The sequence below is a fragment of the Psittacula echo genome (assembly GCF_963264785.1).
Source record: "Psittacula echo genome assembly, chromosome: 3".
Taxonomy (NCBI): Eukaryota; Metazoa; Chordata; class Aves; order Psittaciformes; family Psittacidae; genus Psittacula; species Psittacula echo.
In genome coordinates, this window is record NC_137736.1 from 15,190,641 (window position 1) to 15,217,180 (window position 26,540).

The following is a 26,540-nucleotide window of genomic DNA, read 5'->3' on the forward strand; positions in this document are numbered from 1 at the left end:
GTTGTGCCCTCTCTTCAAAGTATTTGAAATTAAGTATAATTAATATAGGTTGTAGTACACCAGTAACTTGCTTCTTTCTCATTCCCCCTTCCTATCAAGGTTGGCCTATCTTCACTTATTTCCTACTGATGTTAAAAAGTTGGAGTTATTGCACCATACAAAACTGCAACCCAGCCAAGTAAAAAGAAAATAAGTGATTCTGCTCAGAAGCACAACCTCTAAACCTGTATTAGGAAAGGCTGGATGGTGGCTTACTTACACAGAGGAACAGCCAGGCAAAGTGGACAAACCATGGCACTGCTTACTATGATTTACTTTCCAACAGAAGCAGAGCGCATGATGGTTATGCCAGCATGTCTGTGTTTAGTAGAACTGTATTTACACAGACAAAACATTTATCTGGAATAAATAATCCCTTCATTTGTTATTTGTAGTGTTCCATCAAAAGAGTATTCAATGAAATATTAGCAATGTCACTGACAACAGCATTCAGTTCCTAGGGGCAGCTGTTTTCCCTTTGATGCTTTGGTGAGGAAACTTTGAGTTTCTGCAGTTCATATTTACTTAAAAAGTACCATGATCACTTATCTGGACTAGAAGGGACCCTGAGTGGATGGGTTATTTTACTAACCTACTCTTAGAAACTTTCAGTCCTGAAAGTTTACATTTCAACACTCCTCCCCCAGTGTAGAATAATGTATTTCAGATTTAAAATTTACTCCATGCTCTGAGGCAGTCTTTCAAAAAAATGAGTAACAATATGAATTATTTTCATTGCTGTAACACTGAAACCATACCCATTTTGCTGTTTCATGTTAGCTGCATCTTGGTAAAAATGCGACCGACGTGGATACTGTGACATTTCTACTATGCTCTATGTGTCCATACACAGTATACATTATTTAAGTTAAGTAAATATACATTATTTACGCTTCCAAGAGCTCACTAAAATATTTAGTAGCAGAAATATTCCACAGCACGTTGAAAAGGTTGAAAAGAAAAGAAAAATGTCAAAAACATGACACAACTAAAACCAGACCCAGTAAAAACAAGACCCAGCTAAGACATACAAAACCTATGACAGGAAACTTTCCTGAATAGAAGATGTCATGAAAGAAGTTGTAGCTAAATCTTTCAGTGTGGGGTACTGACCACAGACTGGTACCACAACTGACAGGATAATGGGCTTAAAAAGTGAATCAAGGACCAGACTGGAAAAGTATGAGGCCACACAAAGATGGCAAAACTTTTGTCATAATATAGTCAATAAATATCACTTTTCTTACTGGTGTCAGTGAGTCCAGAATTGCATCCACTAATTTTGAAAGAGTATATAAAGGATTATGTTACTAAAACAGAAAGAAAATGTAAACTGAAGAGACAGACCACTTGAATAGTGTTTGATACATATAAAAGTTAAAGCTTTTCATATGATATACATCAAAAACGCAAGTTTAATAATATTCTGTTCTTGCTATAGGAACAAATCTAGTTAAAATTAATTATGCATTTGTTAATAGCACAAAACAACAAAATTTGAGATTAAAAGTTTGGTCTATTTCAAAAAGCAGCTCATAAATTCAAAAATAATAAGAAATAAAAAATTACCAGATCACCTTTGGAGTCTGGGCATTCACCAGAAGCTTATTTCACTACAGAGAGGACTACAATAGATGTCAAAGCTGGCAAGGAACAAAGATGCCTGGAAACACAATTTTGTAGACTATACAGTGTCAGACACTTCTCCAAACTCCTCTATATTAGCTTAATATAAATGGAGTTGTTAAATTCCTCGTTTATTTGAAACAGAAAACTTCCTGAACAGCCCAAATGACAGACGTCAGGACTCTTGAATATATAAATATTAATGAAGCCACATTCAAAGATACTAACGGTGAAAGAAATTCTTTACTGAGAGGGTGGTGAGGCACTGGAATGGGTTGCCCAGGGAGGTTGTGAATGCTCCATCCTTGGCGGTGTTCAAGGTCAGGCTGGATGAGGCCTTGGGTGGCATCGTTTAGTATGGGGTGTCCCTGCCCATGGCAGGGGGGTTGGAACTAGATGATCTTAAGGTCCTTTCCAACCCTAACTATTCTATGATGCTATGATTCTAAACCTTCAACTTTTAAAATGCTGTAACACTTCGAAAGAAAATAAAGCCTTATACTTTGATTAACAAATATTAACACAGCACTATGTCTTCACACAGTTCTATACAGTATTTCAAGCAAGTAAACAGAAAGGAAAGTCACAGAATGACTGGGGTTGGAAAGGACCTCTGGAGATCATCCAGTCCAAACCCCCTGTCAAGGCAGGGCCACACAGAGCAGGTCACACAGGAACGCACCCAGGCAGGTTTGGAATGTCTCTAGAGAGGGAGAATCCGCAACCTCCCTGGGCAGCCTGTTCTAGTTCTCTGACACCCTCAACATAAGTAAGTTCTCCCTCATGTTGAGGTGAAACTTCTTGTGTTTTAGTTTATGGCCACTGCTCCTTGTCCTACCACTGGATACCACTGGAAAGAGTCTGGCACCATCCCCCAGCACCTGCCTTTGAGACATTTATATGTATTAATGAGATCCCCTTGTCTTGCTTTCTTGAAACAGATCAAATCAGCCATCAGAGAATTCTTCTAGTTGCAGCCCTGAACAACTTCTTACCTAATGTTCACAAGGAAGAAGATTCCCAAGATTTGTCCTAGAGTGATTTATCGCTACTTTGACCCTACATTAAATCTTTCTTCTGCCAGCTGCCTCCTGCCCTCTATCTGAGGCTGGCTCAACCCTGCTATGCTGACAATGTATTTCTACACTTCCTAAAACACATTTGTTTTGAAAGCCATCAAGACCTTCACAATTTAAAGTATTATATGCCATTGTTTTCAATGGGGTTGGGCACTTACTATGGTATTTTCAAAAACAGAATTATGTGCTTATTCCAAGTCTTTGAAAAGTCACAGCCTCATCCTGCCTGCTAGCTACACCACCTTTTCCTCAAAGAAAGAGCCCAGAGACTTACCTCTGATGCACTCAGACTCAACGCTGTGGCTGCCAATGTAAGACTCTTCTGATGTAAAAAAAACAATCAAAAGTATTTCTAAGTTCACATACTGGACATGTTTTGGTGTCATTAAGCAAACAGCTACTTGTATTCTGAATGTTAGGTGATTTGCGATTTTTGAAGGTACAAGCAGTATTCTGTTTGCAGGACTTGGTGCTGTTTCAAAGCAACCTGTTACTGTAATGTTTCACCACTGTGAACTTACATATATGCAAAACTATATATAAACAATATATAAAAATAAATTTATATACAAATGTAATCAAATTGTCTATTTGCTTCTAAACACAATTCTACAGAACAGCTGAAATATTAGGTGCAACTAATACCTGACTCAAGCAATACTTTACATACGCAAGGATATTTGCTTAAGAATAGTTGGAACAAACAGAAAAATTGTTTAATTTTAGCAGAAAACTAGCTATGGAGCTAGGTGCATTGCATGTGAGCTAGTCCTGTTCTGGATCATTCCCAGTTCGTAACAGTCTCCCTATAGAAGACTCCACTGACCATGCTACCCAGTGTTTTTCAGCAGTGCACTTGCTGATGCGATACCTGCCTACTCAAACTTTTCTCAACCTTTACTGAAAATACATATGAGAGATAGCAGTTCATATTGGTAATTATCATTGCTGTTTTCAAAGGTACTTTTAAATTAATATGAGGGCAGCCAAGCTGAAATCATGGCTTGCATTTCAAACACAAGGTAGCAGTGTTGTGACAGCCCTTACCCATGAAGCTTACTTTACATTCTCTGATTGCATTCATTGATACTATTCCTGCAAAGACCTGTTTTACTTAGAAAATTACCCTGGAGTCAGGAAAAGGCTGTGAGCACAGTCCTTCGCAGGACTTTCTGCATAATGTGACATGTCCCAGTGCCACACTTTGCTCTGAGAGACGGAACAAGCAAAAAAGATGTGTAGAGCTCCCAAAGAACAAGAGTGAAATCTGATGTATTTGTGATAGATGCCAGCAATACAAACTTTCTGTGCTTAAACAGCCCAGGTTTTACAGTCTAGCTCAGTTCTGATGAACATACACTTAACTGATCTGCTGTGAGCGAATGCAACCCCTCTATAATTAGGTCTGAAGATAGCTTAATCTTTCAGATAAGCTGTAAAGCTCAAAGGCCTTTTCTGAATCCTTGGACAAAAGAAAATTAAAAATAAATGTTTATAGAAATAAGAGGAGTACAGAGTTTTATATAAACTTACAACACACGTAGAAAATCTTAATGTTAGCAGAGACCTTCGCCACACTGAAGTGTGAAAGAACAGTAAAATGATTCCAAAATTAACCATATATCATATTTGATAAGAAACTTCTTACATTAAGATCCTCACAGGTTCCTAACTTGGCAATTAAACATTATAGCAACATACATCAAAGAAGTTTATGAACATAATCACATCTCCCAACTACATACTGTTCAGAAAACACAGATCAGTAAGATACAGGCCTATTTTCAAAATGTTCCTTTCAGTTTTTTAATGGAGTTTGATAACAGCACGCCAACATAACGCACAGCTTGTAAATCCAAGCTCATTGTTAAGGAGAAAGGCAAATGTTATAACCCCGAACTGCATATTAGCAATGTTTCAGCATACAGAAAGCCTTCCAAAATAGGAAGAGGTGGAAGTATTTTAAAGCCAGGTTTCTTTTACAGAGTTCTCTCAATATAATTTTTTTTCAAGAAGCAGACTTGCCTCAGTGAGCTGACAAAAAGCACAGCCCTGGCAAAATTCAGCATTCCTACTGTTCAGCACAATTACTTCAATTCCACTACTTAGCAGGAAGACATTTAAATTGTTATTGTACTTCTGCCTCGCAGCAAAAGAATGTAGGAGGGTGATGCTAAATAATCATGCACTGAGGATTTAAGTTTAGATCAGGTTTGTTTGTTGTTGGTTGGGGCTTGTTTTGTTTGTGTTGTGTTTTTTTTTTTGTGGTTTTGTTTTTGTTTGTTTGGGGCTTTTTTTAATATATACACAGCAGATGAAAATAAATGCCAGCTACTGACACTTAAAAAGATTGGCCAACAATCCCCTTTGCTTCAGGGCTACTGCTGGGGGATGAATAAAATATTATCCATCTGTAAAATTCAAACATGCTGGGAAAAATAAAACACATAATCCACATTTTGAGAGTCATATGCTTTACTAACAGTTTAAAACAACCCTGAGATAGAATTTCTCAGCTGCCCAGTCTGCTTTCCTGTACAGCTATTAAAGTAGATGGGATACATGAGATAAGAAGATTCATTAAAAGAACTGTACGCGTAGATAAAGGACTCCAAGTGTGTGCAACAACTAAAACTGAACGCTTCATACTGCCACCTCCAAATGCTCATACTAAACCATTTTCAGACAGCAATACACTACATGAGCTATAAGAGACAAAAGGGCCCAAAATATATCCCAAATATGTATGCTTGAGTTTACCAGTTGACAGCTAGGTTGTGTGACTGAATTTATTTAATCCAACAGCAGTGTGCGAAGAACGGAGAGAGCAAAGGGTGAATCAGAGGCAGCAGAAACTGGGTTATAAAAAAGGCCAAGATGCTGCACCAGGAGTGGTAGAGGCCCCTGCTGAGTTTAGGGCTAGCTGAGATTGGACTACCCTGTCGGTCACAGGGATTGAGAGGCAAAAATCCAATTGAAGCTCTGAGCCAGCAGCCACTGCCTCCCTACAGCTTTAAGATATTGCTTATCAGCTGCCCCATGCTGCCTTGTAGGAAGATAAGTAACTCTGCATAAGTCCAGCCTAGCCCACTTGGACTGCCTGCAGCAATCAGCAGAAACTGCTGTGAGGCCTCCAACCATAGCTGTTGATCCACAAAATTGCAACATGTCACTGGAAAAAGAGTGACACTGCTCTCATTTGTTGCCCATAGTCCCACTTCAAGTGCTGAACAGAACTCTGCACAAGGTACTGTCTTGGAAAAGGACAGTAAGATCTGTGTCTAGTTGCTAAGACAAACACTGGTTCAACACTAGTTCTATTTTAAGACGATGCAAAACCCCCAAACCCAAATCAGAACACATCAGAGATTTAGGCATTATCTTATCGGATGTCCTCTCACACCAACAGTGTTTCAATATGATTTTCTGGTGTCTTAGAAGGAATTTTTATCTAATAACTCAAGTTAAAGCACATTGCTATTCGAAAAAAAAAACCCCTATCTAACAGTAGCATAGACAGGGATTCTCATTAATCAGACAACAAATTTAAGTGGTTAAAGAAGACTGACACTAACAGAAGTCAAACCTGGCAATGTAAACTAGAAAAATAAAAACCTGCCAAAATTTCCTTGTGGGAGTGTATTTTGAGTAACCTGAGGAGGAAAGAGGTTCAAATTTGCATTTGCACTATGCCAAATTAAACAATACATTTACATTCTGATTCATTTTCCTTCGGCTTACTAGTAAATAAATAGATTAAAACATTACTATAAACAGCTTAAATTCTATCAAATGGAAATAATTCTTTTATTTTTCACCTCACAGGAATTTGATGTTTCATCTTAATTTGGAAAGCTTTGAAATATACTGATAGTCCAAGGAATGAACCTGCTGCTTTGCAGAGTATGTTTCAAAAGCAGCATCCTCACTGGCTCATAACTATTTATGCTGGTCTAAACATAATTAAAGTACATATCAGAAGAACATTCCCTATCAATTTTCCTACTTTGTGTATTCATTGTTTGAGTCTTTTTCTCCCTTTCAAGTTATGCATTGTTATCTTTAAGGGGGTTTTGTTTTGTGGGGGATATTTATTGTGTTGGGTTTTTTTGTTGCTCTGTGTTCTTTGTTGGTTTGTTTAAGATAGTCACATATGAAATGAAAGAAGGTGACTGGTTCATTTAAGACTCTAACCAGACACTTGAAAGCCATTTTTCTAAGTGAAGTTTATCAGTTTTAGCATATTTCAAAGTGTTGGCATAACAACTGTATGGTGACAGCATAATCTGTTGCAAGATCTCCGCTCATTGCAGTCAGTCATAACCAGGATGCCTAAGGCAAGGTTATTTTTGTATTGGGGTTTCATTTCATTTTGGGGTTTCATTTCATTTTGGGGTTTGGGTTTTTTTTTTTGCTCTGTGGAAATGGATATGGACACTTGCAAGTTTTGTTCAGAAAGAACAGCCAGAAATCAGTACTCAGGTAATCAGCCTCTGGTACTCTGCCCTGCTACAAAAGGGCAGGTTTTAAGAAGAGTCACATCTGCCTCATCATCAACTGAACTACTTATGACTATCAGTCAGTATATTAACTTTCCAGTTGTGGAACAGAAAAGGTATGGTGCAGATTGAAATGCCTTGCCTGTCTGTAAATGAGTTCTACTAATGAAGGTGTACAAAAGGTATGTACTAATGAGAAAAGCCCTCCAATGATGCAATTCTGACCTGTTCAAGGCAGTAACTACCCTGATGTTTTCTCTTTCTCTCATTGGAATAGGGACCAAGTCTCAAAAAGTCTTCTGAACTTTCTGCAAGACATAATGAGCCTGTCAGATGGGTCACTGCACCTGCATGACGTTAAACACCGGCATTAATTTAGAATCATTGATATATGCTGCTTCCACAAAAATATTAAGTCTTGGAACACTCACCACATCAGCTCTCAAAATTTAGCATAGATTTGCAATTGCTTCACATGGACGTTATACATCCATGTTTTATATGGATGGAAGTGTTACAAAATTTGATTTTAAAGTATCTTAAACTTGATCCTCAAACCATCTTTATTCACATTACAGTGTAAAAAGCTTTGGAAACTGAAGCAAAACTTTGCCCCTCAGATAGAAAGAGAACTTAGAGAATGGGTACTGATGACAGCTTTGCTACAAGTAGGAAGTGATTTATAATATAGCCTCCAAAATCTGTAAGATTAGAGAACAACTGTCTAGTGAGGACTTCATCCTGTTTTTTCTTTGCATGTGGGGACACAGGAAAAAAAAAAAAACAACCCAAAACTTGCGATGCTGAAAGAAAAGGCTTAAAACAAGGTATATGTTGAAATTTAACGTAATAGGGAAGCAAACCAGACTGAACCTGAATGTTGAATTTCCTTGAAAAATCAGTTGTAGCAGAAAATGCCCTTTCTGCATGTTTAGTTAATCTTCCACATTCTCCTCCCCTTGTACTTCTCAATGAGGAATGCCTTAAAGGAACAGTTTTAAGACATCAGAAGATTCACAAGATGCAGTGGCTTAAGAGGCATTGTTCTATTCCCCTTCCTTCAGGTAATCATTCTCACTACAGGCAGAGAGACTAGAGAGAAGATTTTTGGTCATTTTTGGCCTAGTAATGTGTCTTTTGATAAAGAGCTTTTAAGAGATACTCAGAGTGTCATCAGGCAGAGCTTCTGCCAATTTCATATTTCATCTACCAATTTTCAGATTTTAGCATAGAAAATTGTTCAAATAAGTAGGAAATCCAAGACCCACTAATGTACTCCAGCATTTCCTGATGACTGGCATAATACATATGCCAATCTAGATACCTGCTAGACTTCAGTCTACTGGTGATGGCTCTTGTTTTGTTTTTTGTTATTTATTATTTAAAAAAGCCTCAGAAGAGCTTCATGGCACCAACTTTTATAAAGGAAGACACTGTTCAGTCTATGTTATTCTTCACCCAAAGCCAACAGGAAAGCCCAAGCAATGCATTTTGGTATCTTTAGCTGCATTTATATTGACAAGAAGATGATCTCTGAGTATATAGTTAGGTTAGAAACTGAGATATCAAGAGTGAGCAAAGTGACCTGCCTGAAGTGACTGGCATATACACGATGGAATAGAAATGTATGGTTTTTACAACTCTAGATACTTCCTGAATGTGAGAAATGATGAAATAGAATTTTGGAATACTAAAAAGAAATCTATCCAACTCCATCTGGTAGCATTCACTGGCAATCAATCCAGTGCTCATTTTCTTGGCTTGGTGGTACAGGTGGGAGAAAAGTTGTATTTTGGATGGTGTATCCATGTGGCAACTGGGGATGCCACATGGACTCTGAACAAGTGTCTTCATGGATCAGAAAGCTAACTTTTGTCTAGAGTTGTTTCCGCAAGAAAGGAAGCTATCATGAAGCAAGACTAGTTGTCTATCTAAACGCACATTTTTCTCAATCAACTTTGTCCAAAGGAAGTTAGGAAACAAGTAAATAGTTGTAAATGAATGGTCTAGCACTGCCAAACTATGAGACTCAGTTTCCAAGACAGAGATTTGCTGCAAGGACCCCCTCTTCACTCCATTATATTGTGCCTCTTCATTTGCAGATTACAGCTATCCCTTCAGAGTCTGAAATTTAACAATTTGTTATCTATGCAGATGCAAACATGACAATATTCATCTTATACTTGAAACACATTTAAATTAGCCCTAAGACCTGAATCAGCTGAAAGCATAACAAATCTGTGAGCCTGTCAAGACATAACTAATCATTTTAGGTTTTCCTTGTGACACCAAGTTAATAGATACAAAATAAATTTACACTGATAAACGAGAATCAGAGCAGAAATTACTTCTAGATTACACTACAGCTGCTTAAAACATGATAAAATTTTAATTTGTTTTTCAAGTTTTGAAACAAATACTTCCAAACTAGCTGTATCAAATATTATAAGCAATCTCATTTAAGTAGCCACCTCCAACTTCTTTTCCTTGAGCATTCTTTTACTAAAAGAATACCTTAACATTTACTGCTCCTTTCACTAACACATAATTGCTAGAATTTATTTTGTATGCAAGTATTCATTAATTATTTTAAAACATTATTTCCAAAAATAGCATTCCATTTCACTGAAATATGTGTGTATTCAGAGCACTATATCTCATGCTGTCATTGCACTGGATACAAAGGAGTTATACAGTTTTCTTAGGTTCCAAGGTGAAAATATATTGCAACCATATTAGGAAGCACATAATGCTTTTTATGCCTTTAAGACAAAAATGCTTTATTGAAGGAAAAAGTAAACTTTGACGTCAGAAAAGTATGTTCCTACTGTTTGAGTAAAGCCAAATATGTACAAACGCTGAGATGATTTCTCTTCTCCCCCTCTGGCAATGCTGTATGGAAATTCAAAGTGACAAATGCAAAACACAAAACAGAGACAAGAAACCATTAGAGATTACTTGCACAAAGGCATTTTGAATTGGACATATGAAATATTACTCAGTAATGATTTTTCATTCCTTTGAATTTTTTATTAACAAAAAAAAAAATTCGCTGAAGTGATAAATGCTTTGCATGGATCTTCTTTAACAAAGAAGAGGGAAAACAAGCCTCTGAAACATGGGAAAATACACCTTTTTCTGAAAAAAAAAAAAAAAAAAAAAAATATTCCCAGTATTATAATTCATTCTCTTCGGTTTTGTTCCATTCTTTTACACAGCCATGCTACAATGGCAGCTTATTTCATTATTTGTTTTCTTTTTTAGATCTTAATGGGAACATATTTTTGTCAGAAAGCACATCCTTTGAAAACCTGATACTGCAGTGTAATAGTGGGAGGGCGGAACAGAGAGACAGGGCTGTACCATAAGACTAGTAAAAACTCCTCATGTCGCTAAGCCTAGCCTCTTGGTATCTTGGATACAGCTCACATCATCCCCTTATAAACCGGGAGATGAAAATAAAATCTTCTTAACAAAAGAAATACACAACTTCTAAACCCAACACACTCACAACTGCTTTCTACATGCTTTCTCCATATATATTCCTTGCAGAAGTACTTCTAGCATAAGCATTTCCATATTTACAGTTAGGCACTGAGGACGAATGGAACATAAGCCTTTCAGTCACAGATCATACTTTTTTCTCTGCCTTGTTCTAGAACGCCTAGTCTCTCAGTATTTTCAACATAGTCATACAACAGAAGACACTGCAAATCAAAACCTTACCAAGAGTATATAACATGTAGACAGCTCCTTTATTAAGATAAATTTTATTTATTTCTGCAGGCCTCTCCCTGCATTTAAGTTTTCAGAGACAAGCAATGGATTCATTTCTGTGTTCTTATTCAAACCAAGCAATAGCCTTCATAGGAAATGAAAAATTAAAAATACAGTCTTTCTGGCCTATAAATAGAAATGCAACTAGTAAATATGAAAAGGGACTTTCAAGATTTTCCTGAAAACTTCAACTCTGTCTGCGTTAAACTCCGGGAAATTAAGACTATTTTAAATTAAGAGACTCCCTGCTTGCCCATTTTTAATCAAGAACCACCCCCCCCTTCCTTCTCATAATTAGGAAGGCAGGATATCAATAAATAGCTTTCTATATTTCTAAGTCTAGTCACAGCCAGCACTGTAACCAGAGTACGGCATTATTGATTTTGCTTTTTTTCCCCTCTCTGAACAAAACAACAAATTATGTGTACCAGAGAATTCTGCGCAAATAAGGTAAGTTTTCTCTACATCTACTGAAATTAACACGTCAGTATTTTGGCATACTTATCAACTTATGGCCTTAGAATAGTTGTTACTAAATTTGACATTAAAAGGCATAGCAGTTTATAGCAAACCTTCCAAAACTCAGGACTAAACTGGGAGAGGGAAGAGGGTAGCAACCCTCATGACAAAGCCAGAAATAAAATGGAACTTAAAACAAAAACAGAAATTGATCTGGCTGAACTTCCAATTTCTCCTTTACAAAGCACCTGCAGGCAGGAATAAAAACTACCCCAAATAGCACCTCCATTACTTTGTCCTAGATCATGTTTTATTTCTCTGATTGTGTAAATCAATGCTTTAGCACCAAGTATGACATGCGTTAAAGCAAGAGAGTGCATGTAAGGCCCACAGAGCGACAAAATTTAGAAAAAAGGTAACCTGTTATTTCAAACATAATATTGCCACATAACATAGTTTCAGTAGAGCTTACTAGGTTATAGTAACTGAAACAGGGGAAGATCAGGTTAGATATAAGGAAGAAGTTCTTTACTGTGAGGGTGGTGAGGCACTGGAAGAGGTTGCCCAAAGAAATGGTAAATGCTCCATTCCTGGCAGTGTTCAAGGCCAGACTGGTCAGGGTGAGGTGTCCCTGCCCATGGCAAGGGGGTCTGAACGAGATCATCTTAAGGTCATTTCCAACCCAAACCATTCTATGATTCTATGATAAACAGAACACAAGGAGGGAAAAAGCACAATAACACAAGTGAAGAAGTCTTGAAAATAAAATATATATTTACATAGTATTTTGGTATCTATAGATAGCTAGCACTCTCACTATGCTTGCTTAAACTACAGAAAACATTTGAGTTACAGAAGTCCATCCATGTTCAGACTCCTGCACTTTTCCCTTCAAGTAATATTACGTAGAATTCCTCACTTTCTAAGATGGTGGCAGACATTATGAACTAAAAACCAACCACAAAAATAATCAAAGAAGAAAAGCTCAGCCTGAGCTAAGGTTTGTGTTTTAAAAGGTCATATACACATACTCCCCCATTCCTAGGGAGAACACATGCACATGACACCTACAGAAATCTATAGTAAGAGAGAAATAAAACAGTGGTCTTACTCCAGGATACATATCAATTAGTAAAAAGTATGGGTCACAACAGTCCCAAAGTTTGTACTTTTCACAAATGTAAGGAGTACAAGATAAATGGTGGAAAGCATGGTGCCGATCCAACACTGTACGTTAAAACAGAGTAATGTTTTCTTTCGGATCTCTTTCTTAGCGTTAATATTTTGAAATAAGAACATACATTTCTTCATTATGAAGATAAAGATTGTGAAATTAGGCTGCAAAAGGAGCTGACCTACAATATAACCATCCAGATGACCCAGGGTTTCCTGCAGTATTTTGTATTAATAGTTAGCCTGAAAAGAAATAAAGATGAGCTTAAGGGAGATGTTCCATAGTCTATGGACTGACTCTTAAATCAGGAGTGGATTACTGAAGTGCTTTTAAATAATCTTCCTAAAAAATGCGACTTAAGAAGCTATTCATTGCAAATACTTTGCTTGCCAGACCTGCTCTGAATTCCAAAGAGATCAAAATAACTATTCCGATGGAGCAAGTCCTAGGCTTCTGTCCATACAAAGGCTGCAGTAGGACTCTTGGTTGCGTGAATAATCCTTTGTTCTCCTTGAGATGTTAGTCACTTGTGCTGTTATTCCTCCAGGCTTGCACCTTTACACAATACATTAAGAAAGAAGCAGTATTTTATATTCAACATTACCACTCAAAAAGTATGAGTACTATTCACAAAATAAAAAAAAAAAAAATAGAATAGAAAAATTAAATCTAACAGTATTAATTTTCTTTTCAGCCAAAACTAATTTCACCCTCTTCCTAAACTCCCTTTCTAATTTACTCCACTGTAAATTCCTCCTCTCCCTTCTTGAGAGCTTACTAAAATCAGCTCCAGATTCATACACAAGATTAACCTCGTAGTACTTAACTCTGACATAAAACTTCATAAAGCACCTCATTTTCACTGTGATTTTATCGACTTCCATGAGCTCGCAGAAATAATTTACCCTGAATTATGTACAGGAATGCATCTTTTTAACGGGAAAGAAAACTGAATGTTGTGGGTTAACGCAGCCTGCAGCTCCACTCCAGTACCAACCTGATTTCCTCTCTCCCTCACCCTTGTACTTGCCTGGTCTGCTTTCTACCTTGTACAGGTTTCCTTCCTCCAACACCAATACATAGCTGCCCTTCAATGACTGCTACTATATAAATGCCTTTTTCCATTAAATCTCTTGACATGGGTCAGAGTGCTCTCAGATTTTCTTTCTGTAGACCTCAACAAGGTTATAATAAATTGCAATAGAAATGTACTCCAAATCAAAGCATGTAGCCTACCTATCACTTGCAGTGATAAATTCCAGTGACATTTGAAGCCTGCATAGTTTTGAATTTCAAACTGAAGACCTCAAAAGACTTCTAAGAAGAGAGGTCACCATTTATAAATGATGCTTTAATAGGCTTTACTCACAGACTTTACCGCTTCTTTTGAAAACTTGCATAGAAAATATCTTGCCTCTTGAAGACCAATGCAAATTCAAGTACAGTGTTGTTTTCTGAGTGAGCATTGGATTGATGGCCTCAGAAAATTAAGACATTGAGCAGATTTTAAGCTACCAAATAGTGCTTGTGAAAATAATAAGTTCTTGATCTCATAAAGAAATCTTACTTTTTATTCCAATGTCATCATAAAGTGTTATCTCAGTTTAAACTACATTGTTTTGGGGAATTAATGACACTACTGAGATGAACTCATTTCAAATTACCACAACTGCACACATTAAAATCCAAATTGGAATGTATGCCTAAGGATCTATTATTCAGACTTTACTAATACAAAATGTCACCTGTTCAGCCATGTCTCAAAATAACATGTGGGGTTTAATTCTATTTTGTTCTGCATTGCCAGAAAGCAGTCTGAGAAAGAACAACGCACTGCCAAAGGCAGGGTTGCTGATTAACAGATTCTTACCATGCTCTTACACCAGCCCACTACAGCTTTGTGTTGCTTAATTACTTGACTGCAATGTAAAGGAAAACACTGCTCGTTTCACCCCCTCTCGCTCTTTAGAAGCCAGCCTACAAAGTATAACCAGGAAGAAATATTTTTGCTTTCTGGTAGACTGTTTCAGACAAAACAGATCCATTTTTCTTTCAGCCAGGTACAGACAGACTGCAAAGAGAAGTAAAAAGCAGCTGAGTGTAGTAAGAGGCTACTAAAGCTTTTTTCCAGCACTGGAAGTTTTCAGAAATAAGTAACAAAACAAATGCTGAAAATTTATCAGCATCAAAAGTTCATGAAGTACATTCAGCAGAACAGTACAGGAGAAAGAAGACAAAAGCTTTAACATAAACAACATTTACCACAGTGTTTGAATGGGGCATTCTTACCCTTTTTCCCTGCTCTTACATACTAAGTTCTTGCACAGATTTAGATTTTATCAGGTAGAGCATTTCTGCAGGCATCTGGCATTCAGGAAACTACTAACATGTCATTAGCGATGTTGCTTAACTAGAAAATAAACGTTGCTACTCTGCTTTGTGACAAGGCAGAAGGTAAGTTCTACATGAAAACTACATTGTTATTACATGAATCTATTGAAGAAGGTACAAAAAAGGGAAAACAAAACAAGCCTACTCTGAAAAAGACAAATTATTATTCTTATTTTTTGGTTATCCAAATGGAGACCTGATAGCATGCAGACCTAAGACTCAGGAACAAACTAAGGAAACATCAGCATTACTCCGAAAGAAAAAAATAACAGCTACCCCAATTCAGACTACTCTCTCTCCTACCCTGTAAAATCTCACTTAGATTTACCATGAACACAGAGCAACCATTGATTCTTGAGCAGTTCTGAGGATGCTGTTGACTACGAAGAGTTCTGTTTCCAGGTTCCTGACTTGAGAACCCATAACGTGAACATCAACCCACCACCACATACACAGACTGCTGCTAGCAACTATTTTATTTATGTATGCAAATGACATATACACACGTATGGAGCTTTTTTCCCTACCCTATCACAGAGGAATTACAATCAACTCTGACAAGAGATTTGTAGTATTTGGACGTACTTAATTTGTGAAGGTGGGATTAGACAGGTTTGTGTGCCTTGTTTAGTTTTAAGCTATAAGATGGTCTTTCCCTTTAACTGCTTTTCTCCCAGTCCCTCTATGCTTTGAGTAAGGTAGAAATGAAGATTGTTTTGATCAGCCCTAAATGAACAATAAATATTAAGAGTCTGTACCTCTAGACCTTCTGGAAGAGACTCTCGAAGCAACTAATGGAACCTAATCTATATATTTGGATTCTTCATCCTGCCATAGCCTCCCCCAGGTTGTAAGTGGGCGCATACAAAAAAGTTGTAGGTGTTCTATCACTAGAGAACAAAAAGTCTTAACAAACTGCAGGTATGATTTCAGATTATACACTTCTTGTTTTCTACCTTAAAATGAAGGTAGTTTTTACTGTCAAACTGCCATGAAATTAAACTACCTGGAAGACCTGGCAGCACAGAAAGCACACTGGACAGGTATACTAGGTAAGCATATTAAAAAGATGGCTTCAAGCCAGCTATTCTATTCCAGTCTTTACCAGCTGAGCACTTCAAGGTTGTTTATCAAAAGGAGTTGGCTCAGGGGAGCTAGTTTAAAGAGCATTTACTCCTTCAAGGCCATTTTTTGAGTAATTCTCTAAAAAGCCACACTGTAACCAGTACAAAAGAGTAATAAGCATAAGAAAGTTTAAAAATTCAGGGTGAATCGTTTGCTACATGTCCAAGAAAACAAAACTCCTTAAGGTTTAAGCTAAATATCCTTGGCTTAATAACATATCATAGAATCATAGAATAGTTAGGGTTGGAAAGGACCTTAAGATCATCTAGTTCCAACCCCCCTGCCGTGGGCAGGGACACCTCACACTAAACCATGCCACCCAAGGCTCTGTCCAGCCTGGCCTTGAACACCACCAGGGATGGAGCATTCACAACCTCCCTGGGCAACCCATTCCAGTGCCTCACCACCCTTACAGTAAAGAACTTCCTCCTTATATCCAATCTAAACTTCCCCTGTTCAAGTTTTCAGCCATTACCCCTTGTCCTGTCACTAAAGTCCCTAATGAGCAGTCCCTCTCCAGCATCCCTATAGCCCCCCTTCAGATACTGGAAGGCTGCTATGAGGTCTCCATGCAGCCTTCTCTTCTCCAGCCTGAACAGCCCCAACTTTCTCAGCCTGTCTTCATACGGGAGGTGCTCCAGTCCCCTGATCATCCTTGTGGCCCTCCTCTGGACTTGTTCCAACAGTTCCATGTCCTTTTTATGTTGAGGACACCAAAACTGTACACAATACTCCAAGTGAGGTCTCACAAGAACCTAGAATAGGCATCAATAAAAGCAGTATTTCAGAATCTAAGTAACATTACCAGTTAGATTGTAAGTTATGTTGTATCATTTTTATTTCAAATGTTTTTGAATTCTATACGTATTTCCCACCCTGATATTGGTGCTACTGATAGTTTTTCACCATTCCTTTCCTTGTTTGTCAAAAGATTGTCAAAAGCCTTATGTTACAAAATCCTAGCTTAAAAGTAGAGAAATGAAAAATATCTATATTTCTCTCTCCAAAATGCTCAAAGTAATAGATGATACACAGCATTTTATTTTACTTCATTATTAAGGCCAAAGAAAGAACAAGGTCTCATCCTACCAAACCATTAGAGAAATAAACTGTTTCAATGCATCCGGAAACCCCTAAGCATAGATAAATTAAAGTACTGTGTAAATGAACTAACAAGTGGGAAAATAAAGTTTTACAGATAAATTTGATATTAGTGGAACAGACGTAAATGTCAACCCAAATGGTAGCACCATCAGTCAATGGTCATGAGTGCAAAAAACGTACCAGTTACTGCAAATCACTTTCTAGCTTCTACATAGATAAAAAAAGTTGTTTTGCAGGGAGATAGACTTGGTCTCTGGAGTCCTAATTAAGAGTTGTTTTGCTGCTGAAAAGTCATGAAAAATAGTGCTAGAGGTTCATGTAGGAACTAATCTCCATTTAAATCAATAGATTTGAGTTTAAGCCAATTTCAATTGAAGAAGGAAGCAAGAAAATGTTAGTTAGCAAGTTGAAAAGCAATACACTAAAGTGGCATAAACTAGTAAATGTGCCATGAAGGATGCCAAGGACCTAAAAATGCTATTTAAGGCCCCCCGAACTGGATATTGTACCTATTTTAGGCAAGAAAGCAGCTGCTATTGCTTGTCTAAATCTAGACAAACACATGTATCTTCCAAACTAGGCAGAGAACATAGAAATAAGTTCATCGAAGAACTGGCACAGCTCTTTCATTCCGCAGGTTTTCCCTAAGTACAGGGAAAACAGGGCAAGGAGCAAGAGAACAGAAAAATAACATTTAAAGGAAAGTAACAATTACAGTTTCCTACAGGGACAGGATGAAAAATTAAGCCAAAGGAAAATGAAGGGATGTACAGAAAGAGCAGTTTTGTAGTGGTAAGTTCAACTATTATTTTCAGGAAATATGTGACAGTCTTCACACTGAAGTTAACTATTATCCAGTGTGTAACAACAGTGACTGCTTTATTCTCAAGGTGAGATTGGAAGATTCTTGTAGTATTCTAGATGCCTTATAACAACTTCTATTAGTCCTTGTTTACCAGTTGAGGAAGTAGACTCAAATCATAAGCCTTTTTGTTATTTTGTAGGGGGTTAGATCAACATTAAAGAACTTTAGTCAAATACAGGGGTTTATTTTCAATTTGGTTTCAAATCCTCATATTAGAGAGGGAAAGATTGATGTCTCCAAATATTTTTCCACATACATTTCTGGTTTTAGGTAGGTTAATAATAGATGTGTATTGTATTTCAGTATTACCATCATTGCAAACAAAAATACTTGATGTTCTTTTCCATACTATTTCCAGTATAAACCAAAAAATAAATTATTTCCACTATTTAACACAAGCACACACTATGAACGTTTGGGGCTTTAAGTGCCATTTATGTTCAGACAATAAAGTGTGTACTACCCATGGCAGAATCTTAAAGACGCTCTAGCTGTGTCCCTACTAAAGCTTCTGCTTCTGTGTAGAAGAACCTGTAATTTTTGCAATTTCCTGAAGCCCTGTGACATCTTCTAACCAGTAACAGCCAGTCTCAGTATCAAAATCTCTGTCTAAAATGGGAGTTGGGTTAAATAAACTACAGCTACATTAGGACTGTTGCTCCCTACCTACTTTGAAAGCAGACGATTCAAACATGGAGCAAGTTTCAAAGCAACTGGTATTTTTTTACTATTGCTATTAAACAAACTAGCCTTCCAGAGTGTTCATCCACTACAGCATGATGGCTATCATTTTCGTTTTCAACCAAGCACATGGAGTTTTCCCTTTCCAGGTTAAGTCTTCCACACTAGATGGGCACATGAAGCCCCAGAGATAATTTGCAAAGCTGCACAGAAAACTGAAACACAGACCAGAGGAAAGAGTGTTCTTAATGGTTTGTGTTACAAGGAAATCAATTAACTGAAATGACAAAACTTTCCTATCCACACATAAGTTTGAATGCATCATTGATTGCCTACAGTGGGATATAAGCCATTGGGAAGGAAAATATAAGTCTTCAGTGAAAATGAAACATTCAGAAACATGAAAAATAAGAACACTTGCAGGATTTTTGCAGTGGTTTCTTATAGATACCCGTAAGAAAGACAAAGAACCATTTAGTGTGAAAAGTAAGAAAGATGAGAGGAAGGCAGCATCAGTGTTTGGTGTTCAATGTGGCACAACTTCTCTCAAGAGAAATCTGCTTGCACATTTCGAGGACAAAATGATATTATGACACAGGTGTATTTAAATATTATTCCAGATCTTCAAAGAGAAAACCTAAGATACATTTGAGAACACAGATTTGCACTCCTGGTATCTTCCTTGTCAGAAGAGTGATTTGTTTTCCTTTAAGGTGAGCAAAGCATTGAGAAAGCAGCATGCTGCTCTGGTGTCTTTCTTTTCCCTCCACCCTCCAGAAAAATAAGGAACAAGACATTTATAGAAGAGCATAGCGAAGCACAGAGGCACCTGGAGTGCCTTCTCCAGGCATTATGAAAGGAAATTTCCACTCCTCCCTCAACCCACAGGCTTCTCTTCCTCACCCCCAGCATTCACTCAAAGCTGAAAGTTGAAGAACTAATTTATTACTTTATTTGCTTAACTAGACAGCACGCTGTAACATGCATTTTAATTACACCAGATTGCAAGCATTCTGAATTCCTACGTTTTCTCCTCCATCATTTCTTACAATCTTTTGATCTTTTACATAGCAAACTATAACATAGTAACAGAAACATTTGCAGTACTCAAGGATGCATAATACGAATTGCTCAACCAACCTGCATTGACACATTGGATTTAACATGCCACATTGAATTACCGATAATTTTCCTAACCTTATCAAGTCAATCTGGGGCAGAAACATCTGCAGTTTAGCTGGCGTATTCTTTAAACACCTGCTTCTAAATGTAGCATCGCTAGTTTGAATGGAACCACATACATCAGACCTTGCACATTTCAGTGCCCGACTACACACTTCATAAATATTTATTTCCTTAACTCTTATTTACTTTTGGGAAACATGTCTGCATTTTATGGGGAAAAAAATCGTTTTACTTGTATACCATATACTGTTTTGTTCTGTTCTGAAGCTGCTTTAATTCCTTTTAAGAAAACCCATAAACACGGTATTTGAGTGCTCTTCTATTACCAAGGAAAAGAACATGTATCAGTACAGACATGTTTATATCAAATGCCATCATCACCTTGTTAATGTTCTCCTTTTATTTATATTTTTAAATATACTGTTATGGAAGAAAGGCAATATCCATCCAATAATCCCCTTTAATTTAATACTACAAAACATTTAACAATAAAAGTTGCAGGCAATATTAAGCTAAGAACATCCCTAATTTTCAGGTGTTTCATTGTCAGAAAACCAAGATGGTTATTTACTGCAAGCTTTCAGCCCTTTTTCCCCATGAAACTGCTATACAACACTTGTCACACCACACTACAGAATTGTGATTTTTACTATCGAGTAAGGATTATTTTGCAAAGAAACTAAGGAATGTCAATATGGTAAAGAGCACTGAACATAAATAACTTCAGCATTTTGCATAAAACTTCAGAAAAACATTCAACTTTTAAGATGACTATACGGGACTATAACTTGCTGATTAAATGAGTCCAACACTTGCAGCAATAGTGTTAGCAAGCAATGCAACACTTGTATTTTACAGCTTACGAGCAATAAAAAGAGGTATTGCTAACTCCTGCTAATTCTATGCTTCAATGTGCCTCCTATCTCTATGACTTGCCCTTGCCTACCTCATTAAGCCCCTGCTCATCACTGAGAAGCTATGAAATGTAAGTCATTTATAGATTAATTCCTAACAATTAATAACTGAAATAAGCTATCTTTAGTAAATTCACTGTTACAAGTTTAGGAGAATAGAAGAATAGAGACAAAAGACAACCCACCTGTGTAAGGCAAGGCTTGCCATCTGACAAACTTGCAGAACAACTATTAAAATACTAGTCTGAGTTGTAAATCAGAGTAACATGAACTAGAGCTTACCACATTTTTAAAATTTATTTGTTACAATTAGGAATCACATTGATTTTACTTTCTTGTCTTATAACACATCTTACAGACCAAAAAACAATGCATACTTTTGTACTAACTCTTTACAAAAGCACTTACGTTCCAAACTTCAGCATTGTGATTAAGTACTGTAGATGTAAGATGATGACAGATCATTTTATTTCCCTGCCAAGTGTTCTGTAGATGAGAAAATGAAAGACTTGTTCCTAAGATTACTTACCCATGAAGTTCAGATAGCTCTCTCCTCCAAGTGCATGAGTAATGAGACGAATCATTTTATGAAGCTGTATTCCACGATCAATAACTGCAGTAAGGGGCGAGAGCACACTCATGTTTGTATACATCTCTGCATCCATCAGTCGAAACGCCAATGTCTTATCACCAACGAGTGCCTGTAACAGTTTAAAGAGAAAGAAAACCCTTGGGTATACTGGAAGCGTTTCTAACAGGCACTCTGTATCATAAGGGGAGGACTCAGAAGACTGGCGAGAAGTCGATTACTGCAACTTTGTATTGTGTGATGTGTAATTACAAGGATGTGATAATCTGCTGCCAAAAAGAGCAAGTATGTGAACTGAGGCAGGTACATCTCTGAGCTGAGCCTCACCTGCATGCCAGACCCAACCAGCTGTTTCCCCTTTGCAACCCTTTGCATGGTTACTGGGGCTTCCTGCACCAACAGGAGTGTGAGTATATGACCAATAAGCTAGTAACACTGTAACCTCTGTTGTGATCCTACATGTCACCTGATGGGATCAAACTGCACAATTACTTCTGAGAACCTGTTTGTCTACAGATATCAAGTGTGAAATGTTAGCGTCAACTCAAATCAGCCAGAAGTCACCAACCATTGCGGATTTTTTATAGAAAACACAGGAAATGAGGAAACAAACATTTTAAGGAACTTTCCTGGGATTACTAACAACACTCCTGATTTAGGGATGCAGAGTGAATATGAAGCATTCATTTGCATGCAATCAAGAATGTGAGTGGTTTTCTGTAACTTCACACGAGAGAAAAAACAAACTAGTAACTCCGTCTAAAAGCAATGACTGAATCGGTAACCAGCTAGTGCTTATTGTTACTTGAGAAAAGCCACACAAATGCCATGTAAAAAGAATTATTCTAATAATATTAGCATGCAGGCAGTTAAAACCATTTTGGAGTGTTTGTATGTAAATAGCTAACTTTTGTTCCATTAGCCCAATTTCATTTTATACTCAAGCATGAAAACTCACTAGATTCCAGAGAAACAGATGAGCTGCAAACAGGTCTAGCTGAAAAGCACCATCATTTTTTAGTTTTCTGACTAACAAGATAACAGCATGTATGGATGATTCCCATCAGTAAAAAAATAATCTTAAATAATAATATCCCTATGTGAGAATGGCAAGACTTAAGACTGCAAGGAACAATGAACAACCCTTCTCTGGACTCGGAATGTGTCATTTGTTAATGTCATTTGTTAGCCCCTAATCTTTCCACTAGAAGAGAAGGTAAAGGTTCCCTATTCATGTTTTGCATGCCAGCCATGATTTTATAAACCACTGTCCTTCCCCCTTCAATGATCTCTTTGCAACCCTGAAGAGTCTTAGCCTACTTAGTTTTCTTCTTATGAAAATCAAGCCACACTTGCTATTATCCTCACCAACTCTCTCACAGCATTTTTTCCAGTTATACTGTATATCCTTCAAGATACAGGACCAAATCTGCCTCCAACACTCAAGATGCACACAAACCATGAAAGACTACTTTAGCATACTGATTTTTGCTTTGCTCTCCACTCCATTCATAATAATTCTGGTACTGTATCTGGGGTTTTTGACAGCTATTACCATTGAGCTGCTATTTTCACACACTTCTCATAACCATGAGGCCTTGTATTCTGACTGGTATTAACTCATAGCCAGGAAACTAGAATTGTTTCAGCCCCTCACATGCGTTAATTTAAGTATCTTCAGACTGAATTTTACCTATTTTTTTTTCTCTGTCCTACTTTTCACATATCAATCTGATGTACTTTGTTTAATTCAAAATAAATAGAATTTCTTCCCATGTATGAGATTCTAAACAAAAATACACAGTGATATGGGAAACAACTCAATTGACAACATCCAGCATGAAATAAAAGAACAGCAACAGTAATGTTATATGTCATGCTTTAGGATGAAGAATCAGCTTTTGTAAAAGCAAATAATCACAGGACAAAATTCATTTCCAGTATTACCTGAAATCCTTTACCAGGATTGGGACTTTTCTCATACATTTTAAGTGAACACTGTGTAACAATCTCTGAGATAAGAATCTTAATAGATAGATAAAATGAAGCCAATAAACTCAGAATTCTCTCTTTAAAATAAAGGCCTTTTGGAAACTTCTGTTGACTTTTATTATAGAAGGTATAGAAAATAGGATACAAATCTCTTATGTAGAAGAAAGAGTTGAAGGTAGGTTATTTAAACCTTTTATTAGAAAACGGATTTATTTTTTTTTTAGTTCCTAATTTTCAAATTCTCAACCAATGTGATGTTTGGTTCTCCAGAAACAACCAAGAATGTTATCCAAACTCATCTTTGCTTTTTCATTGTTGCATATATAAAACCATTACAATTACTGTATGTTGAACCGAACTGTTAAAGGACATTTCGTTTAGATCTGAAAAGATGTCTGCAATCCTTTCAGAGAGGGCTTTCCTGAAGGGGAATACAACAGTCACAAACACTGATTCAGTGACATTTTTTGTGCTTATTATATAAACAGTGGTCCAGCTTACTTTGTTTTCAGAAGTGTGGATTATATACCTTCCTATGTCCTATGATAGGCAGGCAAAACAAGAAGCTAGGACTTGTTTTTAACAACAAAACTAAAACCACCACCACTCACCTCCAAAAAGGATTCCTTTATTAAAAATCAGGATCATAACAAACCCACACAAAAGAAACCAGTGAAAACCAAGTACTCAAGATGTATTCTGAAATTGTTGCCAACCCTTCTCAACTCCAGCCTCATTTTCAAAACCTAAAAACCACCAAACCTCTAAACCTTGTATTTTACTTGCTATATATAAACAAACAGATAAAATACCTGGTCGTGACTCTCTGCATATGCAATGTATTTTTCTTCATACCGTCTGTTTGTTAATGTATGCACAATATTGCCCATATTCCAGTCTTCATCTTTCAGCTCCTTAATTATCTGCAGAAGTAAAGGAAAGGTCATCAAAAAGTGTCCTGGGTTCAGGACTGTTTTAACTAGAAACACATTATTTATTATCTTGGCACAGAAATTTCCAGGGGATTGTAAACTGTATAACTTTAACTTCTCCTATTCCCAAGTTTTAAAGTGACAAACTTCCTCTGATCAGGTAAAGAGATTTTTTTCATTTGAATTCCATTACATAAATACATTCACTAGAACATTTCTCTTTCTCTTGTACTTCCATATATATGCATGGACAACATTTTTTATGTGGATCTTCTTATATGGCAGGCAAAAAAGCTCTGGTAAGAAATACGTAGGCACATACCTACATACACATGACATTGGAAGAAGTTCTTGCATTTGAAGCAACCCTGGCATATGGCAGCTTCTTACTACAGATCAATCACTGGGCTCTGTGGTGGAGAATGGACAACTCCAAGACAGCGCTACACTATTGCCACAAAGTACACAACATGAGAAGAGCTTAGCACAGGGACCTTGCATGTTCCCCTGGATCTGTGAATTCACAGTCAGCTCCAAACCACAGTTTCAATGCCAAAACTTTGTAATACACAACAAGCTTTACATTTCTTGCCATGCCCGCTCCTGAGTTTTAGCAACTGAATCGCATCAATAGGAATTTTCTGCCTCATACAACACTATTTCCTCCCTCTTCTAAATCCAATTCAATTTCAGTGTTAAGTCCTCTCTTTTTTCTACTTTTTGTATAGATCTCCACTGATCATTACAATTTAAATACACACACAAATATATAGACATAAAAATCAAAGTGACAAAAAGTCAGTAACACCAAGATGGCTGATACAATGCTGTAAAATTTAACATTCTGGACGTAACTGGCCCTGTACTCCTAAACAGCCTTTTTTTTTTTTCCTAGATCGCTATGCAGCACCATAATAGGCACAATATCTATCTATCTTTAATCTGAACTAATACAGCCACTGTTATGATGAACAGCTTACCTTACTTTTACAGATCCCTCAAAATTAGTTTATGGAACCCTGGAGATCCTTCAAATTTAAAACAGATTTTAGGAAGTTGCCTAGAAAACCTGCTATTAACACATACACACTTAAAAGCTGGTGAGAAATGAAAGCCAGCAGTCTAGGACAGTTTGATAACAGCTGATAGACTCTGTTTCTAAGCTCTTCCATTGCCATAATTTCAGCCATATTGTTGCCTTAAGAAATGTGATAACAAACTACACCTCTTTCTCTACCTCAAGGTCTTCAGTTGTGATTGCTTATATGCAGTCACCTTAGCTAGGAGCTTTCTGCCTGTACCATCTTATGTTCTTGTACAACCAACACATTCCTAAATAACTGAAGTCTGCTGGGAAACAGCCTATCATAGCTGAATTTACACTCAACATCCCATCAGCGTGCCCAGCATTCACCTGCTGTCCCACATTAAGTACATGCTTAGGCCAGAAGACATTCATCTCTGGTGAAAAAACAGAACTTAGTGCGGGATAGGTACATTTCCTCTCAGAGTACTGAAAACTAGAATAAGCAGACCATATCAGAGATTGCTAAATTAGATTATCCATCTTTCGCCCTTATAAAATCCTACAGTAATACTAACCTACGGTAATACTAATCCTTGGGTAATACTAACTCACCCAATCGCATTTTGCCTGTCTAGAAAACTGTTCACCTTTGCCTGTCCTAAAGTGTGGTAAGGAAGTTGAAGGTGAAAAGCCATCACCACAAGGTGTTTCTTATTACTACAAAAACAGGAGGCTCATATTATGAGTCCTCATTCCAGGATTTAAATTACACACTCCAAAGTTTAACGATGCTGTCCTGGTTGAAGAAGCTGGCAAGTTTGTCTCCTGAATGAAAAGAATTGTTTTTCAATTGGACCGCCACCTTCTAGTTAGAAAAGTGAAAGACACTGAAGATAAGTTAATTTGCTTTTTATTTTAAGCTACTCACTAGATTTATTGAAGCATTAGTGCTCATATAAAACATTTATCGTTTTCAGATCATCATGATAGCCAGAGGGACTTGGATGCAATCTTCTATGTGACTGAAAAACATTCTCTAAAATATCAGTAAAAGCCTTTTGAGATCATTTATCCGTTTTCTT

At 37.1% G+C, this 26,540-nt stretch overlaps 1 protein-coding gene across 1 annotated transcript in view; it reads right to left on the bottom strand.

Annotated features, from left to right (window-relative positions):
• Positions 1–26,540, bottom strand: part of GBE1 (1,4-alpha-glucan branching enzyme 1) — a 122,934-nt gene that overhangs the window by 9,089 nt on the left and 87,305 nt on the right. Inside the window, exons 11-12 of the mRNA XM_080613102.1 lie at positions 24,312–24,422; positions 21,448–21,619 (exon numbers count right to left, since the gene is read on the bottom strand). Of these exons, the coding sequence (XP_080469228.1) occupies positions 21,448–21,619; positions 24,312–24,422 (283 nt within the window). The remainder of the gene's footprint in view (positions 1–21,447; positions 21,620–24,311; positions 24,423–26,540) is intronic.